The sequence below is a fragment of the Podarcis filfolensis genome (genome assembly GCF_964270895.1).
Source record: "Podarcis filfolensis genome assembly, chromosome: 11".
Taxonomy (NCBI): Eukaryota; Metazoa; Chordata; class Lepidosauria; order Squamata; family Lacertidae; genus Podarcis; species Podarcis filfolensis.
Window position 1 is genome coordinate 27393372 of NC_139613.1, and position 25767 is coordinate 27419138.

Genomic DNA, 25767 nt, shown 5'->3' on the forward strand with positions numbered 1-25767 from the left:
TTTTTACTTGAGAGAGGCATGCAAAGATATGTAAATTGATGCTTTGCTTTCTTTAGAATTTTTAATAAATCTGGCTGTTCATGAAACTCATATTTGCTGTCTCTAGATGGTTGGTGGGTCATCTGTTAAGGAAGTCAAATAATGCATTTGGGCTTTCTGGCAATAACAGTGAATTTTCTTTTCAGATTATATTTCCATTTTATGTTTATGTTCAGTTTCAGTAGCTCCCTTGTTTCTTTGCTTTCTAAAGCCAGCTAGAATCCTCCATTTGGGTAATCTTCAAGCTCACTGGTTCTTCTGATTATTATGTTTGGCTGGCAAAAATCTCCTCATTTTGCTAGATGATATAATTTTGGCTAATTATGATACATTTGGTATTCCTCTTTTAAGAACTGCCTTCCAAAATAGCTTAATGAAACCATGACTGGAAAAATGAGATACAAGTATTTGTCATTTCTGTGGTTAGTGGTTCAGAAGCTGGAAACAGATTTTGCATTTAATTGAAGCTTGCAACTTTGGGGAGGACTTTGAGAGAAGCGCAAAACATTTCACAAGTGTATGTTGTAATGTTGTACAGGTGTACATGGCATTTGATGGAGGAGTTGAATGCAAAGTGTTAGGGATCAGAATGTTTTAATAGTCCTGCATGTGACAGATTTGATGATCATGAGATTCTGTTTTGAATAGTAATCAGATTCCAACTTTAGGAAGGCCACAAAACTTCATTCCCTCTTCATGACTGAAAGCAGTGATGGCCTACAGCAACATGGGGGAGCCACCATACCTCAGGTCTAATTTGGTTGTTAACACCATTTGAAGCAAACTGTGCCCGTATGTGATCATATGATGTCAGAAGCAAAGCTCTGTCATCTCCAATCTAAGCTCTAAGGGCAAAGTTGGAGATAAGGAATATATTGTCTCCCATCTTAGCACTAAGCATTACAGCTCTAAGAACAGAGAGAAACCTGTGCCTGCCACCAGCTTGAAATTAGAATTTCCTGTTGTCATATGATGCCAGGTGATTGACATATGAATGGCCTTGCCCACCTGTCAACAGTGGCCTGCAGAGGGTGGGCAAATTCTGGATCCAACCTTTGGGCTGCAAAGGTTTTCCAGGGGTTGAGTAACTTACTGTGGGCCCCAGTCTATGCACACATTTGTACCCTTTTGTGCTCTGTCACTGGGTGCAAGTCAACATTGCACAATTACTGATGTTCCACCTGCACAAGCATATCAGCTTGCCAGACAGAATGAACCCCCATTTCCTCCCGTGTTCTGTTCTGGAGGTTCTCCAGACCCCCTCAGGGCCAATTTCAGTCAGCACACAGTGGAGAAGGGGTGGGGAGAAGCACGAATGTTCAAGCGGAAGCCCTTACACAGGGGAGGAGCCCTCTGAATCAGGCCAAAGGCCCATCTAGTCCAGCATCCTGTGCCTAAAGATAGGTAATAAAGGCACCAGGCGAGCCTCTCTGGGGAGAGCATTCTACAAGCTGAGAGCCACCACAGGAAAGTCCTATTCATGAGTTGCCACCCTCTGGACCTCTCATGGAGGAGGCACATGAAGAAGGGTCTCAGATGGTGATTGCAGGGTCTGGGTTCGTTCATATGGACAGAGGCATTTCTTGAGATATTGCAGTCCTCCATGAGGACACTGACCAGGGAGTAAGCTCCGCTGAGCACAGTGGAGCTTGCGTCTAAGAAAACATTTATTAGAATGGCGCTGTTGAGTATCCTTCAGTTGGGTGACAGCTCCGTTTTCAAGCCGCACCAGGTACCTTTCTGGTGATAGACCTGGTAACTCCTATGTGATAGAAATGGCAGTTCTGTGTTTTGCTTCCTTTCATTTGGATTCATAGCCTAGATGTCCTGAAAATGTACACCAATTACTTTTAAGTGATTTCCCACCCTGCACACAGTTGCTGCTTATTTTTCAGTATTTCTAAGATGTGATGTATTTAAAGTTTCATTATTGATCTGGGTATGTTAGATTTGTTTTCCTCTAAATATGAACGTGTTGCTGTGCAGATAGCGCTGCCTGAGCATCAGAAAATTATGCTGTAACCGATGTGTAAGGTACACTTGTTTTCATTAGATCCATACAGGTTTACAGCATGAAATAATTTGGCCGTGTCAGCCCAGCTGTGTCCCACTGCATGAAAAACTCCTGCCTGAGCTACTTAAAGAGGCAGGATATGTTACCCACATGGTGGGGAAATGGCATTTAGGAATGTACAGAAAAGAATGCCTTCCAACCCGCAGAGGATTTGATACTTACTTTGGTAAGTGACGTTTACTTTATTCCTCCTTCGTTTTCATTGGATGCTCCAGCAGTCAATAATTTGTTCTGGCTTAGTAAGAACATAAAATGAGCCTTCTGGTTCATCCCAGTGGCTGATCTAGTCCAGCATCCTGTTCTCACAGTGGCCAACCAGATATCTGTGGAAAGCGTGAAAACAGAACCTGAGCACAAGAGCAGTCTCCCCACTTGTGATTCCCAGCTACTGTCACTCAGAGGCATCAGAGGTATAACTTAGGCATCATGGCCATCAAAGCAGCGTTTCCCAGTCTAGTGGCTTCCAGCTGTTTTGGGCTCCAAATCCCAATTAGCTCATCTCGGAGCATGGCCAGTGATTGGGCCAGGATGATGGGAGCTGTAGTTGAAAACACCTGGATGGTACCAGATTAGGGGAAGCTTCTATGGAGGCTTTGGGGGATGGTGTAACAGCGTGAGGAGGACAAAGGCATAAGGTGCTAATTTCTACCGAGTACAGAAGTCTGATGCATCAGGGATGTCACCTTATTCTGCCTCTAAGACGGCCTTTCTCAACCTGTGGGTCCCCAGATGTTGTTGAACTACAACTCCCATCACCCCTAGCTAGCAAGGCCAGAGCTCAGGTATGATAGGAGTTGTAGTCCAACAACATCTGGGGACCCACAGGTTGAGAACCACTGCCTAAGATAATGATTTCTCAAAAGTTGTTGCAGTGGCCTTTTGTGACCATGGAGGCATTGACTTGTGTCACAGATTTGTATCTGTGATACCAGATACCAGAACAAGAATCACAGCTGAAGGGCTCTGTATTCAGAAAATCTAAGCTGGGGAATTAGAGCTTGTGTTCTATCACTAAATTATGTCCAACTTATAACCTCTCTGTGGCCTGGAATTTTCTGGATGTGAAGCGCTGGATGGGATGAGTTGAAATGATGAGTTTTGTATGGTGGATTGAGTGAAAAGAAAAACAAAAGCATACAATGTAAATGTGTGGAATGTATGAAATACTGAATAGATTTGATTTTTCTTCTGCCTTCCATTCAGAAATAAGAGAAAATGTGTATGGAACACATTTATAGTACAGGAAATGTCTCTGTCTCCCAGAAACAATATTGTCACATGCTTGTACATAAAACGCCAAAATGAAGCAGAAATTGCCTGCTTTTTACTTGGCTCTTGTTGGCTGTCTTCAGGGACCATGTGTCTTTGTTCTTGGTTTGTTCCATCCTTTTACTGTTATGGATGGCCATGCATATGAGTTATGAATTATAATGAAAATCTTGGGTGCAGTCCAACCAAGGGCATTGCTAAATCCTTAAAAGCCTAAAGGCACAGGACCGTGACACAGATTTGCATAACATTTGCAGATGCTAATTTATATGTATAGATTTAGGCTGACTGTCAGGGAAAATCGCTTAATAAGCAAGTTAAAAACCACAAAATTAAGTTCTTTAAAAGGGGAAGAGGTAGGATATATGGGGCATGGTGCAAAAGACTTGGGCTCAGGTTCCCAGGGCCATACCTTTACAACAGAATCCAGCAGAAGAGACTCAGTTAGTGGACTAGATTCCTCCCTGCCCCACCTTCAGCCTCCTGCATGCCCTAAAAATCTATTGAAGGAGCATGGGGGCAGGAGGAAGAGGAGAAGGGCAAGCCCCATTGCATAAGCAGAAGTCTCCTGCAACACTGGATGTCACACATTGATTGCAAACTGATAATCAGTTGTCAAAGAAATAAACAACTATCTGGCTTTTAGAAGATATCTGTTTTTAATGTTTGATGTTTTATTGTGTTTTTAAAATTCTGTTGTGAGCCACCCAGAGTGGCTGGGGAAACACAGCCAGATGGGCAGCGTATAAATTATTATTGTTGTTGTTGTTATTGTTATTGTTGTTATTATTTTATTAATTATAGAGCTGGATGTGGGAATTTAAGATAGTAGGATCTGAACCTTGCAAAGACTGGGAAAGACTGACTTGGGTACAATAGCCATAATGGTCAAATTGAAGGGTTCCCCCCCCAATACAATTTTGAAAGACAATACAATGCATTGTAGGATTTTCCCTTTTGTATAGAAATGTGCATTTTTCACAGTTAACACAAGCTCCTTACACAGTGTTGTTTCAGTGTTGTCAGGTGCAATTACAGAAAAAAATTAAAAACTGGAAACGTCAAAGGCCATGTTTAGGTAACTGAGGGTGTAACCCATGCTATATCGTGGCATTGGTACACTGCTAATTTTAATTATCTTTTGGATGTTTAATATCTGCTTTTGCCTGCCTTTTATTGATAATTCTGTTTTTGTTTGTAATAAAATCTCTAAATTATTTAAAATCAAGTGGCATAAACTTTTTGTTAAATATAATAAAGAAATATAGGACTTTCATTTGCTCGGTGCGACTGCAAACCAGAGGAGCTGCCTATTAACTTACTATCCATTGGTGTTAACCCTGATTTGTGTATTTGTGTCTGTTAAACGGCACTAATTTGTGGCAAGCTAGCTGCAGAAGGATTTTATTTGGAAATCCTTCTGTTCTGTTTGGAAATGGGGATACTTTATTCTGGAGAGACTGTCTCACTCACCAGTTGGTGTCAGCAGGAGATTGGAAATGTTTGAATAGCTTGCATGAAAAATACTCTTTGCAACATAGAAATAGCTTAGTAATTCTAGCTTCAGCTGCAAGAATTATTATAGGGTTTTTGTTTCGTTTTGTTTTATCTTGGCTGCTGTGGCTTTTCATCTTTGACGTTCCATCATTTCAGTTTCAAAATCTCTCATGCACTTGCCAGTTTAAAAGCATCATTGGACCCCTATTAACCATGCAAGCATGGAAGCAGATGTTAACGGTTTTTGTTTTTAGTTTTTTAATGGTGGGGATGAGAGAGTTTGCCAAATGATTTGTTGACTTGTTTTATAAAAACAATCCTATTTAGTCCTGGTATTCCGCCCCCTCCCCCAGGTGTACCAGACCAGGTAAATTCCTCCTTTTTACTGACTTGCAAAGGGAGCTCCAGATCTTACTGCCATTCTGCTTTTAAAGACTCTCCTACTGAAATTGTCACAGGAATGATTCTGTGTTGATTCCTTGGTGGTGGTTTCCTGCTTGTGGAATGCCCTCCCCTGCGAGGCATGTCTCCCTCCCTCATTATTGGCTTTCAATATAAATTTAAAAACATTCCTGCTTATCTAGGCTGAAGGATACTGACCATGGCAACCATGAAATTTGCAGCTTTGAGGGTATGTGATGGTTTTTAAATGGTTTAGATACTCTAAAAGCTTTAGAATGCTTTTTATTTTGTTTGCTAATGTTTTAAATGTGTTTTATTTTAAATTGTATTGTTTAAACATTTTGATGTTTGCTTCCTTGGGCTCCTTTGAGAGGAAGGGTGGGAAGAGAAATGTAACGAGTGCATAAATTTAATGAATACATAAAAAGAGAGACTTAATATTTCTCTCTTTTAGGTTACCTTCTTGGAAGTGAAGATTACTATTCTCACGAGCGCTGTGTGCCCATCGAAGCGAAGAACGTAACTCGATGTGCTCTTGATTTTCGAGAGGGAGAAGAAGTTGCAGATGGATTTAAAGACATGTACTCTACTAATGTGTTTACAGAAAGAGCAGTAGATCTTATAGCTAATCACCAGACTGAGAAGGTACAATTCTGTCTCTTTCTTAAAATATAAAGTTGGAATTAATACATTTTGATGCATTTATGATCAGACGCTTTGGTGCAGCTACCTGTTCTTAGTCCCATTATAGTCGTAAGTTCATAATCGGGAATTTAACAACATATTAGGGGGAAGACATTGACAGGGCTGTCCTACAAAATAGATCAGAAAGAAACTGAATTCAGTTTCTCAAACATTTTCTTTGGTTTTTCTGCTCCTTGCATGATAAATTTGATAGAGCAGCTTCAAAATACTGTAATATTAGTTTGTTTAAATCTTGGCGGCAAAACTTGTACCAGTGCTATCTGCTTGCAGCACCTGTGGCTGCCAGTGTGATGTAGTGAATAGTGTTGTGCTTGATGGTTGCATTGGTTCAGTTCCTTCTTCATTCACTGGCTCCCTGTGGCCGTCACTGTGGCTGCAATCGTATACATGGTTGTCTGGTAAACAACCCCCTTTAACTCAGTGTGACCGACTTCACCTGCAAAGGATTTCCATGTATGCCTCTGCCACATCACTCTTAGGTCTCTCATTACCTAAGGTTGGTGTGGAGATAAAGTTGGAAGAACCTTATGTATGCTGCCTTTAGGTCCTTGGTAGAAAACCATGTATGTTATTATTAATATTGCATTGATATTATTAATATCAATACATTGTTAAACCAGGTGATCAATTAGATATTATTATTAAATATCAGTACAGTGGTACCTTGGTTCTCAAACAACTTGGTTCTCAAACGCCGAAAACCTGGAAGTAAGTGTTCCGGTTTTTGAATGTTTTTCGGAAGCCAAATGTCCAATGTGGCTGTTGGCTGTTGTTTCCGGGGCACCACCAATCAGAAGCTGCACCTTGGTTTTCGAACAGACTTCCAGAATAGATTAAGTTTGGCGCTTTTGTTTTTGCTATTTGTGTTTTTTGTTTTTGTGGCTTTTTCGGTTAATTTGTTTTTGTGACTGTGTGGAACCCAGTTCAGCTACTGATTGATTGATTGATTGATTGATTGTGTGACTGCGGAAATGGATAAAAGCCTCCCATCCAAACAATGACTATCATCAGTGCAGGTAAGAAAAAATAATGATTTTTATTTTTATAATCTACAATACTGTCTCATTTATTTTATAGTACAGTACATTGATGATTGCTTTCATTTTATGGATCAATGGTCTACTTAGATAGTTTTGCATTACTTTCTATGGGAAAGCGTGCCTTGGTTTTGGAACGCTTTGGAACGGACTTCCGGAACGGATTAAGTTTGAGAACCAAGGTACCACTGTAATGTTAAATATTAACATTATTATTAAATACTCATCTAAACTGCTTAATGTTAAACATCTCAAAGCAATAAACATTAAAAACCGTCAATATAAACCACAAAAACAAATCAAAGATGCGATACAATACCATAAGGTACAAACAGGGAGAAGTCCAGCCTTAGTGGCCCAGGAAAAACTGAGAAAAGAAAGTTTCATCTTTAAAAGATGTCTCAGATTATACAAAGAGTACTCCCTGTCCTGCACCACTAATGTAGCATGTCTGACCCAATTACTGGTGTGCCCTGCTCTTAAATATTTCTAGACTTCCCTAATGAAAGCAAAAATTGAATTTGAAGGTCTGCCTGGAGTTAGATCAGCTTATGGCCCTCCAGATGTTGTTGGACAGCAACTCTCATCATCCTTGACTGCTGGCCATTCTGGCTGGGGCCAGTGGAGTCTGGCAACATCATAAAAATGGGGATGTCTTCAATTAAATATTCTTTTATCCTTGAGAACTGAAGACAGAAGGCAGGAAGGAAGCCAGTAGTTGCAGCTGGAAGCTTATCAGCCAGTATGCTGATTATGGCATTTAATGATGCGGTCTCTTTTTTTGGTGTTGTGCCTTTTTTGCGACAGCCTCTCTTTCTCTACCTCGCTCTGCAATCAGTCCACGAGCCTCTTCAAGTACCTGAGAAATACATAGAGCCATATTCTTTTATCAAAGACAAAAAGAGACGCAAATATGCAGGAATGGTGTCTATTATGGATGAAGCTGTGGGAAATGTCACTGCAGCCCTGAAGAAGTACGGCCTTTGGAACAACACGGTTCTAATATTTTCTACAGGTAAGATTAACAATTAGATATACGCACATATTATTGGCAATTTTCTGTTGGCTATTAAGCTGATTATCTAGCAGGGAAAATGGAGGTTGGGAAAGAACGCCGAAGGCTTACTTGGTATCTGTGTAAGGAATGTAACCCCCCCCCAAAAAAAATCGTAAAACTCTTAATAAACCGTCCCTGCAATCCTAAGACACAGCTTCCCATTCTGTTGGCTACAACAGAATGCTTCTGTCAGCAGGGGCAGTTGGAGGGGGCTAGGAAAGATTTGTGGGCACCACGTTGGTGACCCCTTGAGAAGAAAAGCAGTTCAGAGCTAAGGCTGCGTCGGTGAGACTCTGCAACCAAAGAACACATGTGCTTCTTCTTTACTTTGTACGACACCTGGGAAAAAAGACCCAAGTTGCTTTGCTTTGTTGCAGTCTTGATATGATAGGGCAATTTGCAGCATTTACATTGATAAATACTACTGCAATTAATCCTACTTGTAGCCAAAATTGCAGTGGCAGTTTCCGTGTGCTGGAGTGGGGAGGGAGGAGTTCTGAAGTGGGGAGCTGGCTCCTTGTGTGAGGCTCACACAGATGCCGCAGTTTGAGCCTGGGGCCATCTGCATTCCAAGCAGATGCTGTCTGTGCCACTGAGCTATGGCCCTTAGCCTGCTGTTTGTTGCGGCTTCTTAATGTGTACAGTCATACCTCGGGTTAAAGACACTTCAGGTTGCGTTTTTTTGGGTTGCAGACCGCTGAAACCCGGAAGTACCGGAACAGGTTACATCCAGGTTATGGCAATCGCACATGCGCAGAAGGCTAAATTGCGCTTTGCGCATGCGCAGATGTGCTGAATTGCAACCCACACGTGCGCAGACATGCCACTGTGGGTTGCGGACGCTGCAGGTTGCGAATGTGCATCCCGCACAGATCCTGTTCGCAACCCAAGCATCCACTGTACCCATGTGGTCAAATATTATAGTAAACATGCTTCTGTTTTAGTGCTAAATACCGGAAAGTGTGAGAAGCAATAAGTGGGGCTTCCACCTAACAGAGGCTTAACGGTTGCTTGATAGGCAGAAATTCAACAGACTTACCTGTTCCAGGCAAAAAAATAAAATGATGGGGAAGGGTGATGTACTTTATCATTGTCACAAGAGGGCGCCATAACATGTGAAGTAGGGCTTCTCTTGTGACAATGATGTTTGATAGAGCCCACATACTAATTTATTTCCACGGTGCATTGTTGGTTCAAAGTGTAGCCCTTTTTACCACTAACACTAGGAGTTTTCAGCCTTTGTCACAGTGTTCCTCCCAAGGGCAGAAAACAAAACAATCTGTGTACGTCCCCCTCCTCCAACGGCTGCTACAAACTAATCAACATCCTGTTCCTATTTGGCATCCTGGAGAGTGTTTGTGTTGGGCCTTCTTCTGTAGGTGGAAATGCCAGAGAGTAATTTGGTCCTGTGGACAACATGAGCTGATGCAGTACAGTGGTACCTCGGGTTACATACGCTTCAGGTTACAGACTCTGCAAACCCAGAAATATTACCTCAGGTTAAGAACTTTGCTTCAGGATGAGAACAGAAATTGTGCTCCAGCGGCGCAGCGGCAGCGGGAGGCCCCATTAGCTAAAGTGGTGCTTCAGGTTAAGAACAGTTTCAGGTTAAGAACGGACCTCCGGAACGAATTAAGTACTTAACCCGAGGTACCACTGTATAACGATTAGACTAGCGTCAGGCTAGGACTGCCGAACCCAAGTTCAAATCCCCTCTCAACTGTGAAGCTCACTGTATGACCTTGAGGCAGTCGCTATGTCTCAGGCCAGCTTTTACCTCACAGGGTTGTTGTGAGGACATAATTGGGGGAACCCATGAGCTGCTTGGGGTTGGATAAAAGTGTAACAGACATGCATAGAATTGCATTTCCTTTTGCCCCTCACCCACACCTGGCGTAACACTTGTATAGTACATTTTAAGTTGCTTACAAAGAGCTACACATACCTTGTCCCAATAATCCTCACACTATCCATTTGTGGAAGGCTAGCGTGATTATCTCCATATTGTAGGGGATTGTGCGACTGTGGCTGAGAAATTGTGGGTATCTTACAGTCACCTTATGGTTGAGGAAAGATATGAATTGGGACCTGATACAGCCATAGAACCTACCGTATTTTTCGCTCTATAAGACGCACCAGACCACAAGACGCACGTAGTTTTTGGAGGAGGAAAACAAGAAAAAAAATATTCTGAATTGCAGAAGCCAGAACAGCAAGAGTGATCGCTGCGCAGTGAAAGCAGCAATCCCTCTTGCTGTTCTGGCTTCTGGGTTAGCTGCGCAGCCTGCATTCACTCCATAAGATGCACACACATTTCCCCTTACTTTTTAGGAGGGAAAACATGAGTCTTATAGAGCAAAAAATACGGTACTTCTCCATGTTGCTCCAGTATGAAAACTAATATCTGGGCATCTTTCTGAAACATAGCCTACTCTTTGAGATGGCCTTAGGAGTTCAGAGATAAGTTGGAAAAGGAACTTCTTTTTATTTTGCTCTGAGTCCTCTTTGTTTTTTACTCCTCTTAAAAAAAAACTCCACTCAGGTTTGGGTGGGCTGTTAATCTAAATAAATAATATGGTGAAATATGTAGAAGTCTAATCCTGAATTGGTTCAATTTCAGCTGAATGATACCAGTATAACAAAAGGTATAATAAAATTATGGAGGCATTGTTTTAAAACAACATATAAGAACTTAAGTAATTAAATGTGCATATTTCAGAGGACAACAGGTACAAGCCAAGCCTTTTGCTGCTTTGGTGTAAAGACACTGAAATGTTACTGTGTGTAAATATAGTGGAGTGGGGGGGGCATCACTGTTTTGCAGAATGAGGCTGAGTTTCCATTTCATTCATTACCAGCTAGCAATTGGTTGACGTATGCCTGGGACCCTACAAAGATCCATATTGTTTGCCCCTAGAGAGAACTGCAGTGTTCTACAGATCCTATGCAACCAGATTAAGATTTGAAATGATGAATTGATTCTTAATATGTGTGACTGGGGAGGAGTTTTGGAGTTCAAACTGAGGACAGCGTTCTTCGCAGATACATACCTTGAGCTGCTTGTGCACAGTGTAGGTCTTTGATGTATTCGTTAAATGTCTGGCATCAGTGGGAGTATAGAGAGGCCCATTCTGCAAGTGATTATAGACAGCATACACACACATCTGTGTGTGCGCACACACGCACGTGCACACACACACAGTGTCTTAAATTGTTCGGTGCATAAGTTCAAGAGTCCAGTTCAATGGGAATGCCAGAGGTCAGAAATCAACTTGCTTGGTTGAGCTATGAATTGGAGCTTTCATAGAGGTTGCATAGCTGTAGTAAATACTATTAATCCTTCCCTTTCATAAGCACTGGAAGGATTCACCCACACAATTAAAAAACTTAATAATGGGAAAAAATGACATGCTTTTATTGCTATCTTTGGCAGCCGGTTCTAAATGCTTCATCCAAGCTGAAGTGTACAGAAGAGCTGTTTCTAGGCTTGCCCCTGCTTCAATCCAGTCCTCAGCCTCATGCCTTTTTAATAACTAAATGTTTCAGACATTCCATATCAGCACCACCCTCTATAATTCTGGACATATTTAGTCTCCCTTTTATTGTTCCTAATATAGATAGTTCAGACTCGTCAGATGGTTCCTTTTTTTCACAGAGGGATTCCAGATGCAGTGTGCCTCTTTCTGCTGGTTAGTTGATATTTATATATTGACATATTACTTCTTGGCCATGTTTGCACATAACAGTAAGCCAGAGTTAAACAAAGTATGGATTACCAGGAATGAGCAAGCACACTAGTACATGTGACTCATACTGTCTCTGCCCTCTTCCTTTTCCCTTTGTTGCACTGGGAGGAAACACATGAGAGTGCTGACTTAGTATTACAGTGGTACCTCTGGATACGCACACCTCTGGTTGCATATCCTTCAGGATGTGAACATGGCAAACCTGGAAGTATTTTTCCGGGTTTCACTGCACATGCATGCGCAGAAGCGGTCTACCGCCCCATGCACATGCGCAGAAGTGGTCCCTCCGGTTGCGGAAACCTCGGGATCCGACCGGAGCTCTGGAATGGATCCCGTCCGCAACTAGATGTACCACTGCACATGCAAACTAGTCCTTGTGTCTTGTTTCTCTCCAGACAACCACAAGGGCAAACCAAAAACAAACCATGGTTCGCATGGAATGCTAAGCCGGCAGTCTGGTTTTGTTTTTTCCCTGACATGGCAAAAGGTATAGGGTGTGTGTGATTTGAGCAGTTTACACCAGCATGCTTGCTCATTTCTGGTAAGCCATACTTGGTTTAATTCTGGTTTACTGTTATGTATGCACCGGGCTCCTGAGGATGCAAATTCATATTCAGTATGATATTGGCCCTCGGTCTGATCCATCAAGGCTCTTCTTCTCTACTTAAAAGAAAGAAAGAAATGTTGTCTGATTCTGCTCAGTTGCTGCCCAACATTATTTGGAACAAAATTGTGGGTGGGCTAAGTTGTTGGATATATGAAGCGAGGTCTGCTTGTACAATGAGATTTCACCCCCTTCTCCCACCCATGGAACCTGGCACCCCCTCAATCTGATCTGCAGGGCTTAATAGGAGCTCTGCCTATGCCAATTTCGAGTGCGTCCGCTCCACCTTCACTCTAGGCGCCAGAACTGTTGCTTCATTTCCCTGAGCTCCCTGGAAAACCAAAATGTGCCTTCATCCACAGAAAGAGGATGCTCTCAGGAACAATTGTGTCATCTGTCCAAGTTGTTTCTCTAATCCAGAGATCAACCAGGACTTTGAGGCAATAGGGACTTACCCGGAACAGTCAGAAAGCCATCTAGATCCATTTTGGCTTGATAGGTATCTCCACCGTACTGGAGGTTAGGAGTTCCTGTAGTCTTAAACTTCATCAAATAGATTATTAGGGCCTCACTGTGTGCAGATATGATCCCCTATTTGTTCATTTAGGAATGAGGTTCTTTAGACCAGGGAAACAACAGATAGGAAAAACACCCCTCCCCACCCCCCGCACACTGCTTCTCTGCTCCTAATCACCCCCTTCCTCAAAATCAGTTTTGATCCCTCTGTAGAAAGGGTATAAGGGTATTTGAGGTTTCGTTACATGCATGTCTGTGTAATGTGTAGTTAGGCCCCTAAACAGGTTTGTTCCGAAGTAACTTACACTGAAATGGAAACTTGGACTCTTCCAAGTAAATGTGTTTTAGATATATGTTTAGTAAATATGTCTGTCACGTTCTTTATTAACTATAGAATTCTGGCCACCACCTCTGTAATATGTCAGTTGTATTAATAAATACTACATTTGGCATATCCTTCTACAAGGATGCCTTAGTTTCTAAATGTTTTTATAATTCCCTGAGAACCTATTTTGTTTTTCTCCTCTATGGAAACAGCTTCACCTTTTGGTGTTCTGCATAATTTCACATGTTCCGTAAATGGTGCAGAATGAGACAGTGAAATGTTAGGACTTGCGACAAGCCTGCTGAGATCTTAAAACCGACAAATGATTTTCTAGTTAATTAATAGCCTGTCTTTTTCTTGACATAGTACAAGCCGATCTGTCACCGCTGCTCAAAAGCTGATTGTGTGCTCTTGTTTGATTAATCAGGTCCCATGGCTTAAGCCAAGCTGCACTGGTACCTGCGTCTGTGCACAATGTCACAAACAATGTCACAAACTACCGTACTTGTGATAAACAAGCAAAAAGTTGATATGCACACACACGGCCTGCTCTTTATTTCTTATTCTTTAATGAAGACAATGCAATTTTATCTTTATAAACCAGGCTAACATTTAGGGCTTGCTTCACACCTAGATGAATTGGCATGTGAAAAGGTGCCACGGATGTCTAGTTTGCTGCATGTACTTGCATGTAGAAGCAGAGGCATGGGATGTAACAAGCTGGACACTGCAGTGTGGTGCTAACACAGAGGGCAAATATGCTCCTTAACAGCCAATAGGAACAACTGGTAGGTATATGAATGCTTTTGGAGGGTGGGATAGTAACTAGCCACAGCTTCTAGGTAGTGTAGATCTTTGTAGTGTGTATCTTTGGCTTGCTGGCAATTCTATCAAAGTCCATCAAAAGCCTTGGAGTGTTCTTCTTCAAAAACTCCTATATTCATATCTGTGATTATGTGTCCTGAACATGTCCGTTGAGAAGATTGCTATAATACCCATGCAACAAAAAGCCACATGAGTCAGAGAAAGAAATCTGTGCTTTTGAATGAATATAATGATGTGAAATGAGCCCAGCTGTGGGCATGTGATGCCACGGTAGTTATTTAGATGCATTTTGTTAGGATTACATATATGCTTTTGCAGATAAATGTTCCAACGTGCATGTATATGTATATGTATATGTATGTTGTTGTTGTTTAGTCGTGACTGACTCTTTGTGACCCCATGGACCAGAGCACGCCAGGCACTCCTGTCTTCCACTGCCTCCCGCAGTTTGGTCAAACTCATGCTGGTAGCTTCGAGAACACTGTCCAACCATCTCGTCCTCTGTTGCCCCCTTCTCCTTGTGCCCTCCATCTTTCCCAACATCAGGGTCTTTTCCAGAGAGTCTTCTCTTCTCACGAGGTGGCCAAAGTATTGGAGCCTCAGCTTCAGGATCTGTCCTTCCAGTGAGCACTCAGGGCTGATTTCCTTAAGAATGGATAGGTTTGATCTTCTTGCAGTCCATGGGACTCTCAAGAGTCTCCTCCAGCACCATAATTCAAAAGCATGAATTCTTCGGCAATCAGCCTTCTATATATATATATGTATGTGAAAATGAAAAGATGGCTTTCACACATCCACAATACACAGCTTTATTCTGAGGATATGCTTCTCTCTGCCTTGTGCTTAACCATCTGCCCTACACATCTTCCAGAACTTGCAAAAATTTGGCAGGCTACAAAGATGATTTAAAATCCTTTTAAGTTTATGGAGACACAATCTACTTGAGGGTTGAACAATACTAATCCAGTCCAGTCTGGTTCCCTGCTGTGCAAGGTATTGTCCAGTACTACAGGAATATCCTGGTGGAATGGACTTTACATGTCCCAAGGTTAGTTTTCAGCTGAGATTTCCTTTCAACTCTGCTTTTGCCATCTTCTCAAAGCCCCCACCCACCCCAGCAAGTCCTGCCCATCCTAAAAATAGCTAAAAACTGTTAGCACATTCTGAAAGACTCTAATGAATTGGCAAAACAAGGAACGAATGTTAACTCCCATGCCTTCTGCTTTGCTTCAATATAAACAGCACACTAGTAGAGTTCTGTGGTGGACCAGCCAGGTTAGACACCCATGAGATTTTGGTATGATCGGGGGAGTGGGATGCAAAAGTAGTAAAATGATTGCAAGTACCTGAATAGTTAGGGAGATTCATTCATTCATTCATTCACTGATTTGCTACATTTATATAATAGATTGCCATATAAGTTACATGATAAAAGGAGGAAATAAGAAATGAAGCATATCCAGGGACCAGCGATTTCCACCTGTTGCATTAAGGTTGCATAAGGACCAAGTGGAACAGCACAAAAGAAAGCACTTCTGGGATAGGGTAGGAGAAAGCCAAGTGGCATTTGGATCCAGCCAAGGTCAGTGGGAAGGATAGGCCTTATTGTGTCACCTCTCAAAGCATGTCCCTTGTCATGCAATAGCTTGAGTTGAGGCAATGTGTTGCAGTGAGGAAGCACTTCAACATTTCTCACTAACGTTAACAACAGCAATTTCTCACCAACATGCAAGAAGCATCACAAATGTTGAAGATAAGCGTTTATAAATCAGAATTTGAGAGTGCTGTTGTGTTCAGGTTGTGCTTGTAGGTTTTCCATGGGCTTGTGTGAGAACTGGATACTGGACTAGATGGGTCACTGGCCTGACACAGCAGCACTGCTCTTATAGAATCATAGAATTGTGGCTTTGGAAGGGACCATGAGGGGTATCTGGTTCAACCATCTGCAAGGCAGGAATCTTTTTCCCAACGTGGGGCTCAAACCACGACTCTGAGATTAAGAGTCTCATGCTCTACTGGCTGATCTATGCTCTACCAACTATTATGTTCTTAATTTAGTTGATATATGGAATACTTTAGAAGTAGTATCAAAAATATCTTGATTATTAGAAATTTCATAGATAATGGACCATTACTAGCTAAAACCAAATAATCTCATCATGCATGGAACCCCCAGTGTGAGCTGAGATCTTTTTACAGAGAAGCCTGTAAAAGTAGGCTGTATCTGTATGTTGCACCATCCCTTCTTTTTTTGTGATGGACGTCCTGTTAGAGGACTTCCTGCTTGCTGAAGGTTTGTAAGAAGGAGCTCACTTCAATGCCCCACTACATGGGGGGGGACCTATATACAGTGGTACCTTGGGTTACATACGCTTCAGGTTACATACGCTTCAGGTTACATACGCTTCAGGTTACAGACTCCGCTAACCCAGAAATAGTACCTCGGGTTAAGAACTTTGCTTCAGGATGTGAACAGAAATCATGCTCTGGCGGTGCGGCAGCAGCAGGAGGCCCCATTAGCTAAAGTGGTACCTTGGGTTAAGAACAGTTTCAGGTTAAGAATGGACCTCCCGAATGAATTAAGTACTTAACCTGAGGTACCACTGTACTAGGCTGGAACAAATCCATCACAACAACAACAGCTACTACCACTCTTATCTATTGTCATAAAGGAAAGTAAATGTTATAGAGCAGGCTTTGGCCAAATAATGGAGAAACAGCATGGATACTGTCCTGGTGACAATTAACAAGGTTTTCCAAACCCACTTAGGCTAAGCAAAATTTATACAGGAGATTACTGTTGAAACTACAGTGTTCTAGGAATGTATGTAGATCATATTTGTTGGACAAGTTCCAAGATTATAAATTTTTAGAATTAAATCCTTTATAAAACCAATGATATGATGGGTTATGTTTTACCACTAGGTCCATTGGCTGCATTATTCTGTTTTTGTGAGTTATGTAGTTCTTTGTGAAGAGATGGAAATGATTATCCATTTGTTAATAGCAGCACGAATGGCCATAAACTAGAAATAGAAAAAACAAACCCATCCCCCCATCACAGACTGGCTGTTAGAAGACTTAAGAGATTGTGTGTGTGTGTGTGTGTGTGTGTGTGTGTGTGACCAATGCCATCAGAGTAAAAGGAGGCAGGTGGGTGAATAATTGTTTTATGGAGAAATTGAGCCATTTCATAGCTATTTGGAATAATAAAGTAGAATATGCTGCCCAATATTATACTTGGAGTCATACAAGAGAATAATAAATTTTGGACCAACAACATTGATCTGTTGTTTTCCCGTCGTGGTCTGCTGTAGAAAATTGGACCACGTGGACCACGTGGATTTCTCATTTTGTGTTATCCTGTTGTTTAGAGATGGGTTTTTAAATACATACATACATACGTACATACATACATACATGCCACTCCTGGCATCAGAGAAGGGAACTGATTTGGAAAGCAGATGTAAATAGGTCTGATCGGCTGACTGGAGTTATAGTTCACACTAAATAAAGCCACTTCCTTGGGTTTTGGCCTGTGCTTTGCAAGATATGGTACTGTAATTACAGCTGCTCTTTATTTGAGAATCGTTGCAGGAGAAAAACAGCACCACACTAGCAGCCGAGCAATTCCCTGACACTGAGCTACAGCCATGTCACTCATGCCCCTATATGCTGAAATGTTTAATCCTTTGTTTTTATTGTTGGTGTTCCTGGGTTGGTTTGGGGGGCTTTAGATGCTGGCCAGTTTTCATTGGCTGCAGGGATTGTTATTGGAATGGCTGACAGCTGTCTGCCAGGCTGTCTGCAGAGCCTTCCTGTGCTCACTGCTGTTCAGCTTCACAGAGCTATTGTTCGCCTTGAGCCCTCCCTCCCCACTCCCTGCCTTAAAGCCTTTCCCAGCCATATCCTGATATGGTAAACCGCTTAAATTAGCTCCAGATTGTTCTGTTTATTTTGTGCAAGATAAGCGACAAAGTGCAGCCACAGCCGTCCACCTCAAATAAACTGAGGAGGAAAGAGAGGAGAGCAAGGTAATCTGGCTGACCAAATGCAGCAGTCCCCAAACAAGAAAGGCACAACACAAAGCGTTAATATGCATAGATCATTTCCTCTCTCCCTCACAGTGCTGCTGTGCCAGAGAGCGTATTCTTGGAAGTAAGTGCAGACTAAATGCGGCACTTTATTTATTTTCAAGGCAGCATTCTCATATAGCTGGCAACCTTAATAGGAATCCCTGCTCATTTCCTCAAGATCTTGTGTTTGTTTTTTGTTTGTTTTCCCTGGAAAAGAAAATAGGGGAAAACCTTCTGTTGTCTATAATGATGTTTAAAAGCAGCCTCCCTCATATGCATCAGTCTTGATAACAATCACCCTTACGCCTCTACTTCAGTAGGTTTTGCATTTCTGACTGCAAAAGTGTTCTCCACGCAGCTTGGAGTGTGTTAAGATTGTGAGATTCGGCTTTCTGAAGTTCTTACACAACATCTGGGAAAGTGCAGCAGTAATGGCCTCATTTCCTCCATGGCCCTTTTGAAGGCATTACAAATATACATCTCAATTAGGTCCTTAACTTTAAAAAAAAAAATCCAAAAAAACCCCCAGATGAGTAGATCCTGTTCCAAAAGAACACACTGCTTCAAAAGGCATAAGGGGATGCCCAAACCAGGCATTCAGAATAAACTTCCTTCTCTGAATAAGAACACATAAATGTTCCAGCCACATTTTAGCAGGTTTTGACCCTCGGAATTCAGTATTCCATTCAGTAGACACAGGTTTTTGGCTACATTCCTAAATAAACTTGCATTGAAGCAAGTTCCAGTGAAACCGGTGGATCTTCCTTCCAAGAAAATGGTTGGCATCTGCAGATATTCTACATTAAAACAAAAACAAGCTTAACTATGTGGGACAGCCATTTGCTTTGTTCAAGACCTTGTGCAAGAATGTGACAGAAGGAAAACAAGGTTGCATTTTGAAAATATATTTTGCACGTGTGTGGGAGCTTAGTTTTACAGTTATATAGAAATGTATATAGTGGATGTGGTGGTATTTGGAGTTGCTACAAACCTCATTCTTTATTTTACTCGCTGGTTCCTCCTAGTCAAAACAAAAAAAAAAAATTCTTCCAGTAGCACCTTAAAGACCAACTAAGTTAGTTCTTGGTATGAGCTTTCGTGTGCATGCACACTTCTTCAGATACCAAGTGTGCATGCACACAAAAGCTCATACCAAGAACTAACTTAGTTGGTCTTTAAGGTGCTACTGGAAGAAATTTTTTTTTTTGTTTTGACTATGGCAGACCAACACGGCTACCTATTTGTAACTGGTTCCTCCTAGGCTATGTGTTTAGGGCTGAGATACATGCATCCTTTTGTTAATCCTGCAGACTGTTCATTTTTATCTCAGGAGCACATTAAGGAATATTTTGAGGAGGAGTCTTTGTGCTCAGAAATGGCTTTTTACTTGCTATTTTCCAGAGCAGAGTAACCTTACCTTAGCTGCTATTATAATTGAAAAAGTCAGCTCTCTGGAGTTAGCACAGTTATTATTCACCATATTTTATTTTCCTCTGAACATTGTGTGCACATAGTCCATACTGAATTACTCTCAGGTGACAGAAATCATGTGTCAGCATCTCTTTTTCTTGGAATAGCTCGAAGTAGAAGAAATCAATTTTTTATTACTTCTGTTGCTGTGTTTATTAAAATGAGAAGGCTTCTTGGTTTGGTTCCATATTAAAACAGGAACTTTGAGATAAGGGGGGGAGGCCATAAGTACGTTCATGCACTCCACTAAGTTTAATTGACATTATAGTCAACACAGTAGTGTAAAGTTGGGAGGATTTGAAGGTCAATTACTAATAATTATTTGTACTGAGAGGGACTTCTACAGTCCAAACCAAGCCCTACATCATGGGTAGGCAAACTAAGGCCTGGGGGCCGGATCCGGCCCAATCGCCTTCTAAATCTGGCTTGCAGACGGTCCGGGAATCAGCGTGTTTTTACATGAGTGGAATGTGTGCTTTTATTTAAAATGCATCTCTGGGTTATTTGTGGGGCATAGGAATTCGTTCATTCCCCCCCACAAAAAAATATAGTCCGGCCCCCCACAAGGTCTGAGGGACAGTGGACCGGCCCCCTGGTGAAACAGTTTGCTGACCCCTGCCCTACATGAATGCACAGTTAACTTTCGAGTTTCACTTCTTCAAAACAGGGTGATGGTTGCTTGGTTAGATGGGGTTGAAGTATCCACCTGTTCTGTTCTACAAAGGGAAGGAATCCTGTTAGCTGAGGAATCTTTGATCGAGTGGAGGGCTCCACTAACAGTAGAGGAGGTGAGGAGATTCCTCCTTCAGATCTCTGTGCCACCACCCATGAAAGGGGCCATTAACTCTCTGGAGCAGATTTCCAGGGGACACAGAGATCTTACTCCCTTCTTCTGTTAGCAAAGGCATCCGCTGAATCAAAAGTCTGTCCGCACACAAAATGATTCAGTTTGTGGCTTCATATAAAAGGGCTAGATCACCTGTGATTCTTCAGGTGTTACTGGACTACAACTCCCATCATCTCTGCCCATTGGCCTTGCTGGCTGGGCTGATGGGACCCATAGTCCCAACAACAAATGAAAGGTTACAGATTTCCCCATCCCTGTGCTAGGCAAATCTTTGAAGGATCTTCCAATGGTTGTGAGTTTAGTGGAACAGCTGTGCTCAATGGCGGTACATTTCCAGTGTTACCAGATTCCAGTGTCAAAAAAAAACAAAACAAAAAACAGTGGTCACAGTCATGAGATGTGTACACCTTTGCTGATCTATATCTTTGACTACTTATGGAAAAGCTAATGCTGGGCTAAAATGGCTCTTGCAAAGATCCAGCAAAGGCTATCCTTACATCTAGAATAGAGACGGACAGAATACATTTCATTAGTGGTTAAGAAATCTTGCTTCATTTACATGATGCAGCTACCCAGATTAAGCTTTTCTTGACTGCGGTATTTGGATTTACTTTATAGGTTAATTAACACTTGCTTTTGTTTTTTGTTCATCCACCATGGTGAAGAGAAGCTTAGAATTGTAAGCTATTTGTATTTCAAATAACAGGGAATAGGATCAAATTACTTCAGGGGCACACAATGAGGAATTCATGAGGATTATGTCAGTACACACAGCAGTGACCTCGCTAAGCATGGCTCCTTTTCCTAATGTGAGCAGGCATGCTTCACCTTCTCTTAAGACACCTTTAAGCTTTCTTACCTGCTCTCATTGGCATTTTATTATGGCCTGTCATCTTGAATCTAGTGTAAAATATCAAGGTGATTACCCAGCTAATGGCATCTTGACCACCAGCAATTATTTTGGAAAAGAGCTTCCTTTTGACTTCATATATGGGGTGTGTGGGTGTGGGTGTGTTTAAGAGAGAGAAACAGTCTGCAACCCAGTTTAAAAACCAATTTTACAATTCTAGTTTGTGGTTTTTAAGACCCCCAGTTTTAAATATGTACCTCTGAATATTCTTAGCTTGTTGTGATATCCATGTACGCACATGGCACTGGATCATAGGAAGAGAGCACAAAGATTGTTTCATGAGCTCTTCAAATTCTTGCTGATTTAGTAATGTTGGTTTATTCCAGGTCAAGCATTCATTATTTTGCTGCCTTGCAGTTCTTAGAAGATGTTCATGCTGATAAGCCAGTTTATACTAGTTATCATTGTCTTGTCTGTAGCTTCATGGGCTCACACTGTACCAGGATATCTGGCAAGTCTTCAGATGGAACTGAGCAGAAATGGGGCTGCTTTTCTGCTTTATTGATTCATATAAGATCTTTAGCAAGGCTAAAATTGAATCAAGGTCCTGATTTTCAAAAAGCTTGTACTAATAAAGCAATTCTGAAGCAGTTCTAGGGACATGAGAAACATCTGTCCAAAGTTCATGAATAATGATTTTTTCAGCCAAAATTTTACATGAACAGTGCCTTGTTGTAGAGGAAATGAAAAGAAATCTGTTGCTCTTAGGTGAAGATTGGAGAGAAGTATGGAAGAAGCTTCCTACAAGCAGTGCAGATAATTTAATTATGTGCTCAAAAGTTTGCCATATGGACTATTTCCCTAGATTTGGAGGAAACAAAAGAAATAAGAAAAGGGAACTGGAGTGGGATAAAGTTGATCACTGTATTATTTTAGTTATCCAGACTTTGGAGGTAATTCCATCATGCAGCCTTCTACATGCCTGGTATTTTTCTTCTAATCATCAGGAAAATCAGCTGACTTGGATTTCCAATCTAGCTGTTGATTGCAGCTCCGAAGAATGGAGCTCCATTGCAGAAGTGTCCACCCTGTCTTTAATTGCAATTATGCATTTAGTACAGTGCTGCCTCGGGTTACATACGTTTCAGGTTACACACTTCGCTAACCCAGAAATAGTGCTTCAGGTTAAGAACTTTGCTTCAGGATGAGAACAGAAATCATGTGGCGGTGGTGCAGCAGCAGCAGGAGGCCCCATTAGCTAAAGTGGTGCTTCAGGTTAAGAACAGTTTCAGGTTAAGAACGGACCTCTGGAACGAATTAAGTACTTAACCCGAGGTACCACTGTAAACACATGTGTAGGACACACTTGGCATATAGGAGTCCCCCCCCCCTTTATATGCGTGTGTGAGGTGAAAATGTTTGGGACTGGCACGCGTGCCTGAAGCACAAATTGGTTAATCTCCCATAGATCTAAGGAGCCACATCAAATGGAATTATGTCAATCTGGTTTACAAAGCATAATGAAATTGTTCGTGTTTATCTGTCCTGTTAATGTACTTACCGCTTGAGATACACTTGCACTTCCTTCAAGCCCTAAGATGCCATTAAGCACAATCAACTTTGGGGCCATGTTCAACATTCTTGGGCACACAGACCTCCCCACCCCCCTAGTACAGTGGTGCCTCGCAAGACGAAATTAATCCGTTCCGCGAGTCTCTTCGTCTTGCGGTTTTTTCGTCTTGCGAAGCACGGCTATTAGCGGCTTAGCGGCTATTAACGGCTTAGCGGCTTTAAGAAAAAGGAAACAAACTCGCAAGAACTCGCAAGACGTTTCGTCTTGCGAAGCAAGCCCATAGGGAAAATCGTCTTGCGAAGCGACGCAAAAACTGAAAAACCCTTTCGTCTTGCGCGTTTTTCGTTTTGCGAGGCATTCGTCTTGCGGGGCACCACTGTAGAGGGAAATGTTTCATGTGCTCTTTGGCATTTCCAATAGCCTAGGAATCTGCACTGTACCAAGTCAGATCATTGGTTCATCTACCTCTGTACTGGCTGTGCTGACTGGCAACAGCTCGCTAAGGTTTCACACAGGAGTTTTTCCTTTTCTGGAGATGTCATGAAATAGACCTCAGACCTTTCTGCATGCAGATCACCTTGCTCTGCCACTAAGCCACAGCCATGTTAGTTGCAATTCATTCTGACTGAAATAAATTAAAATGGAGGCGTGTTCCCCCCCCACACACACACACATTGATTTAAATGGGATCCAGGTGCGGCTAACTCAGTCTGGATACAACCCAATGTATTTCATTTTCATAGAGGTGAATGAGAAGCTTCAGCCTCCATGGACATCCACTGCAAATGTTGCAGACACTGGATCAGAACCTGCAAGATACTTACTTTTGTAGACTAGTCTATCAAAGTACTGCTGATTGGTTTACCCATACTTGTTTTTAACTCGGTGGCTGGACATGTCACGTAATGGCTCATACATGTGTGTCAGTCATCAAATCACCACCACCAGATTTTTCATAACACTCGATATCAGGCACAATCCTTTTCAATGGAGGTGGCTTGCTTACTCAGCTCAAAATCATCAAGTGATGAGAAAACAAGAATATTCTTGAGGCTGTTGTCCTGAAAATGGTTTCTTACCCTCGCATTACAATATAGCTGATAGGACTGAAACATTATCGATAATTTTGCCTGAAATGACTTTGATATTGTTAATCCTTTGGCCCTGGACTCTAATCTCTTCATGAGTTTAAAGTTTCAGGACAATCCAGGATGTCTGGTGGACTCACATATTGCTAAGGATGTCTAGAAAACTGGTCAGAAATAAGCCATGTTGTATTGTTGCATGGTTATAGTACAAATCTGTAGCCGAAGCACTGATCAATATAGTTGTCAGGTCCTGGAAGCCAACTTTAGGTTGCAAGATTACATGTTGAAGAAGTGAACCTCCAAAACAGTATTATCAAAAATCTGTTCTACCCACAGAACGAGCTACACATTCATTACTTGCCAAACTTGGCAAGGTGATGGAGATCTAGGACTAGGTCTTCCATTTCTATATTTTTGGTTCAGAGAGTACCTCCTCTTGTAGAACAAATCCTGAAAATGGTAGAAGAATCTCAAAGGCCTCTTTCTGTGTTTATTTTCTGGATTTCATATACAAGGCAGTAAAGTAAAGAGGGTGTTCTTAGAGGATTTCTTTCTCCTTTGTGACATAATGATGGTGCATAGGATCCTGAAGGTTGCTGGGCTCAAGACCTTAGGCTGTTGATGATTTGCAGAAAGGCAGCTCTGGATCCAACCTTTTTGTCTAGACAAGGTGTGTTTATAAGCCACACTGGGTGTTACCATAGAAGCATTTCTCTTGTGTTAGAGAGCATGAGAATGCTTGTTTTAAATGATGCTTGAAGTCTGCACATTCATAAGTAGTCACATAAATAATAGGTTTTAAAAATGTATATCTATGTCTGCTGCCCAGTTAATTAGGAACACCTTTTCAGTCAATTAAAAGGTTTTAGAATTGGCTAATCAATCAGTTGATCAAACATTGCAGCCCTACTCACAACCCACCCACTTCAGAACAAAATAATATTGGTCTTTACTCTCTCTGTTTAATGAGCATTAAATTGCAACAGAACACTTCATTACTGTATGATTTTTCTCCAGTAACAAAGAGAAACTGTATTTACTGATGTTTATAAAACTTGAAAGCAGAGCAGTGCAGAGCCCGAAGCAGGTAGAAGTCTATCCCAGTGGGAGGTATCTCACAAGTGAATATGATCCCTTAATGGGTTATCTTTTAAAAATGGGAGTGCTGGGATCTTGGAAGTGAAAATTTTCTTTTAATAAATACATATTTCAGAGTGAAATCATTCAAATTATGCATAAGATAAGAACCAGTGTGATGTAACAGTGAGAGCGTTAGACTATGACCTGGGAGACCAGAGTTTGAATCCCCACTCAACCATGAAACTCACTGGGTGCCCCTGGGCCAGTCACTGTTTCTTAGCCTGACCTACCTCACAAGGTTGTTGTGAAGATTAATGGAGAGTTGGGACTCTGGAGGCAAAGGAGGTATATAAGTGTAATAAATAAATAAGTATAATGATGATGGGGATAGTTGTAATGCATATGCTGGGGCAGGTCATTGGTCCATCTAACCCAATATTGTCTACTCTGATTGGCAGTGGGTCTCCAAAGTCAGTCAGGAATTTCTCCCAGTACCTTTTACCTGACACTTTAACCTGAACTGCCAGTTCTTGTTCTTTGCTATTAAAAATTATGGGCACTCCTTATTAAGATACAGTCCTCTACACCCTGCTTATAAATGTTAGTCAGATTTGTTAGCTATGAAATGTTGTCTAATAAAAAACAACAACCCTGTAGCAGATGATGGCATGGGGTGTTGTAAACAAA

At 41.6% G+C, this 25767-nt stretch overlaps 1 protein-coding gene across 1 annotated transcript in view; it reads left to right on the forward strand.

Moving 5' to 3' along the window:
* ARSB (arylsulfatase B) overlaps window positions 1-25767 on the forward strand; it is a 66983-nt gene that overhangs the window by 5961 nt on the left and 35255 nt on the right. Inside the window, exons 2-4 of the mRNA XM_083576196.1 lie at window positions 2093-2279; window positions 5736-5926; window positions 7831-8038. Of these exons, the coding sequence (XP_083432322.1) occupies window positions 2093-2279; window positions 5736-5926; window positions 7831-8038 (586 nt within the window). The remainder of the gene's footprint in view (window positions 1-2092; window positions 2280-5735; window positions 5927-7830; window positions 8039-25767) is intronic.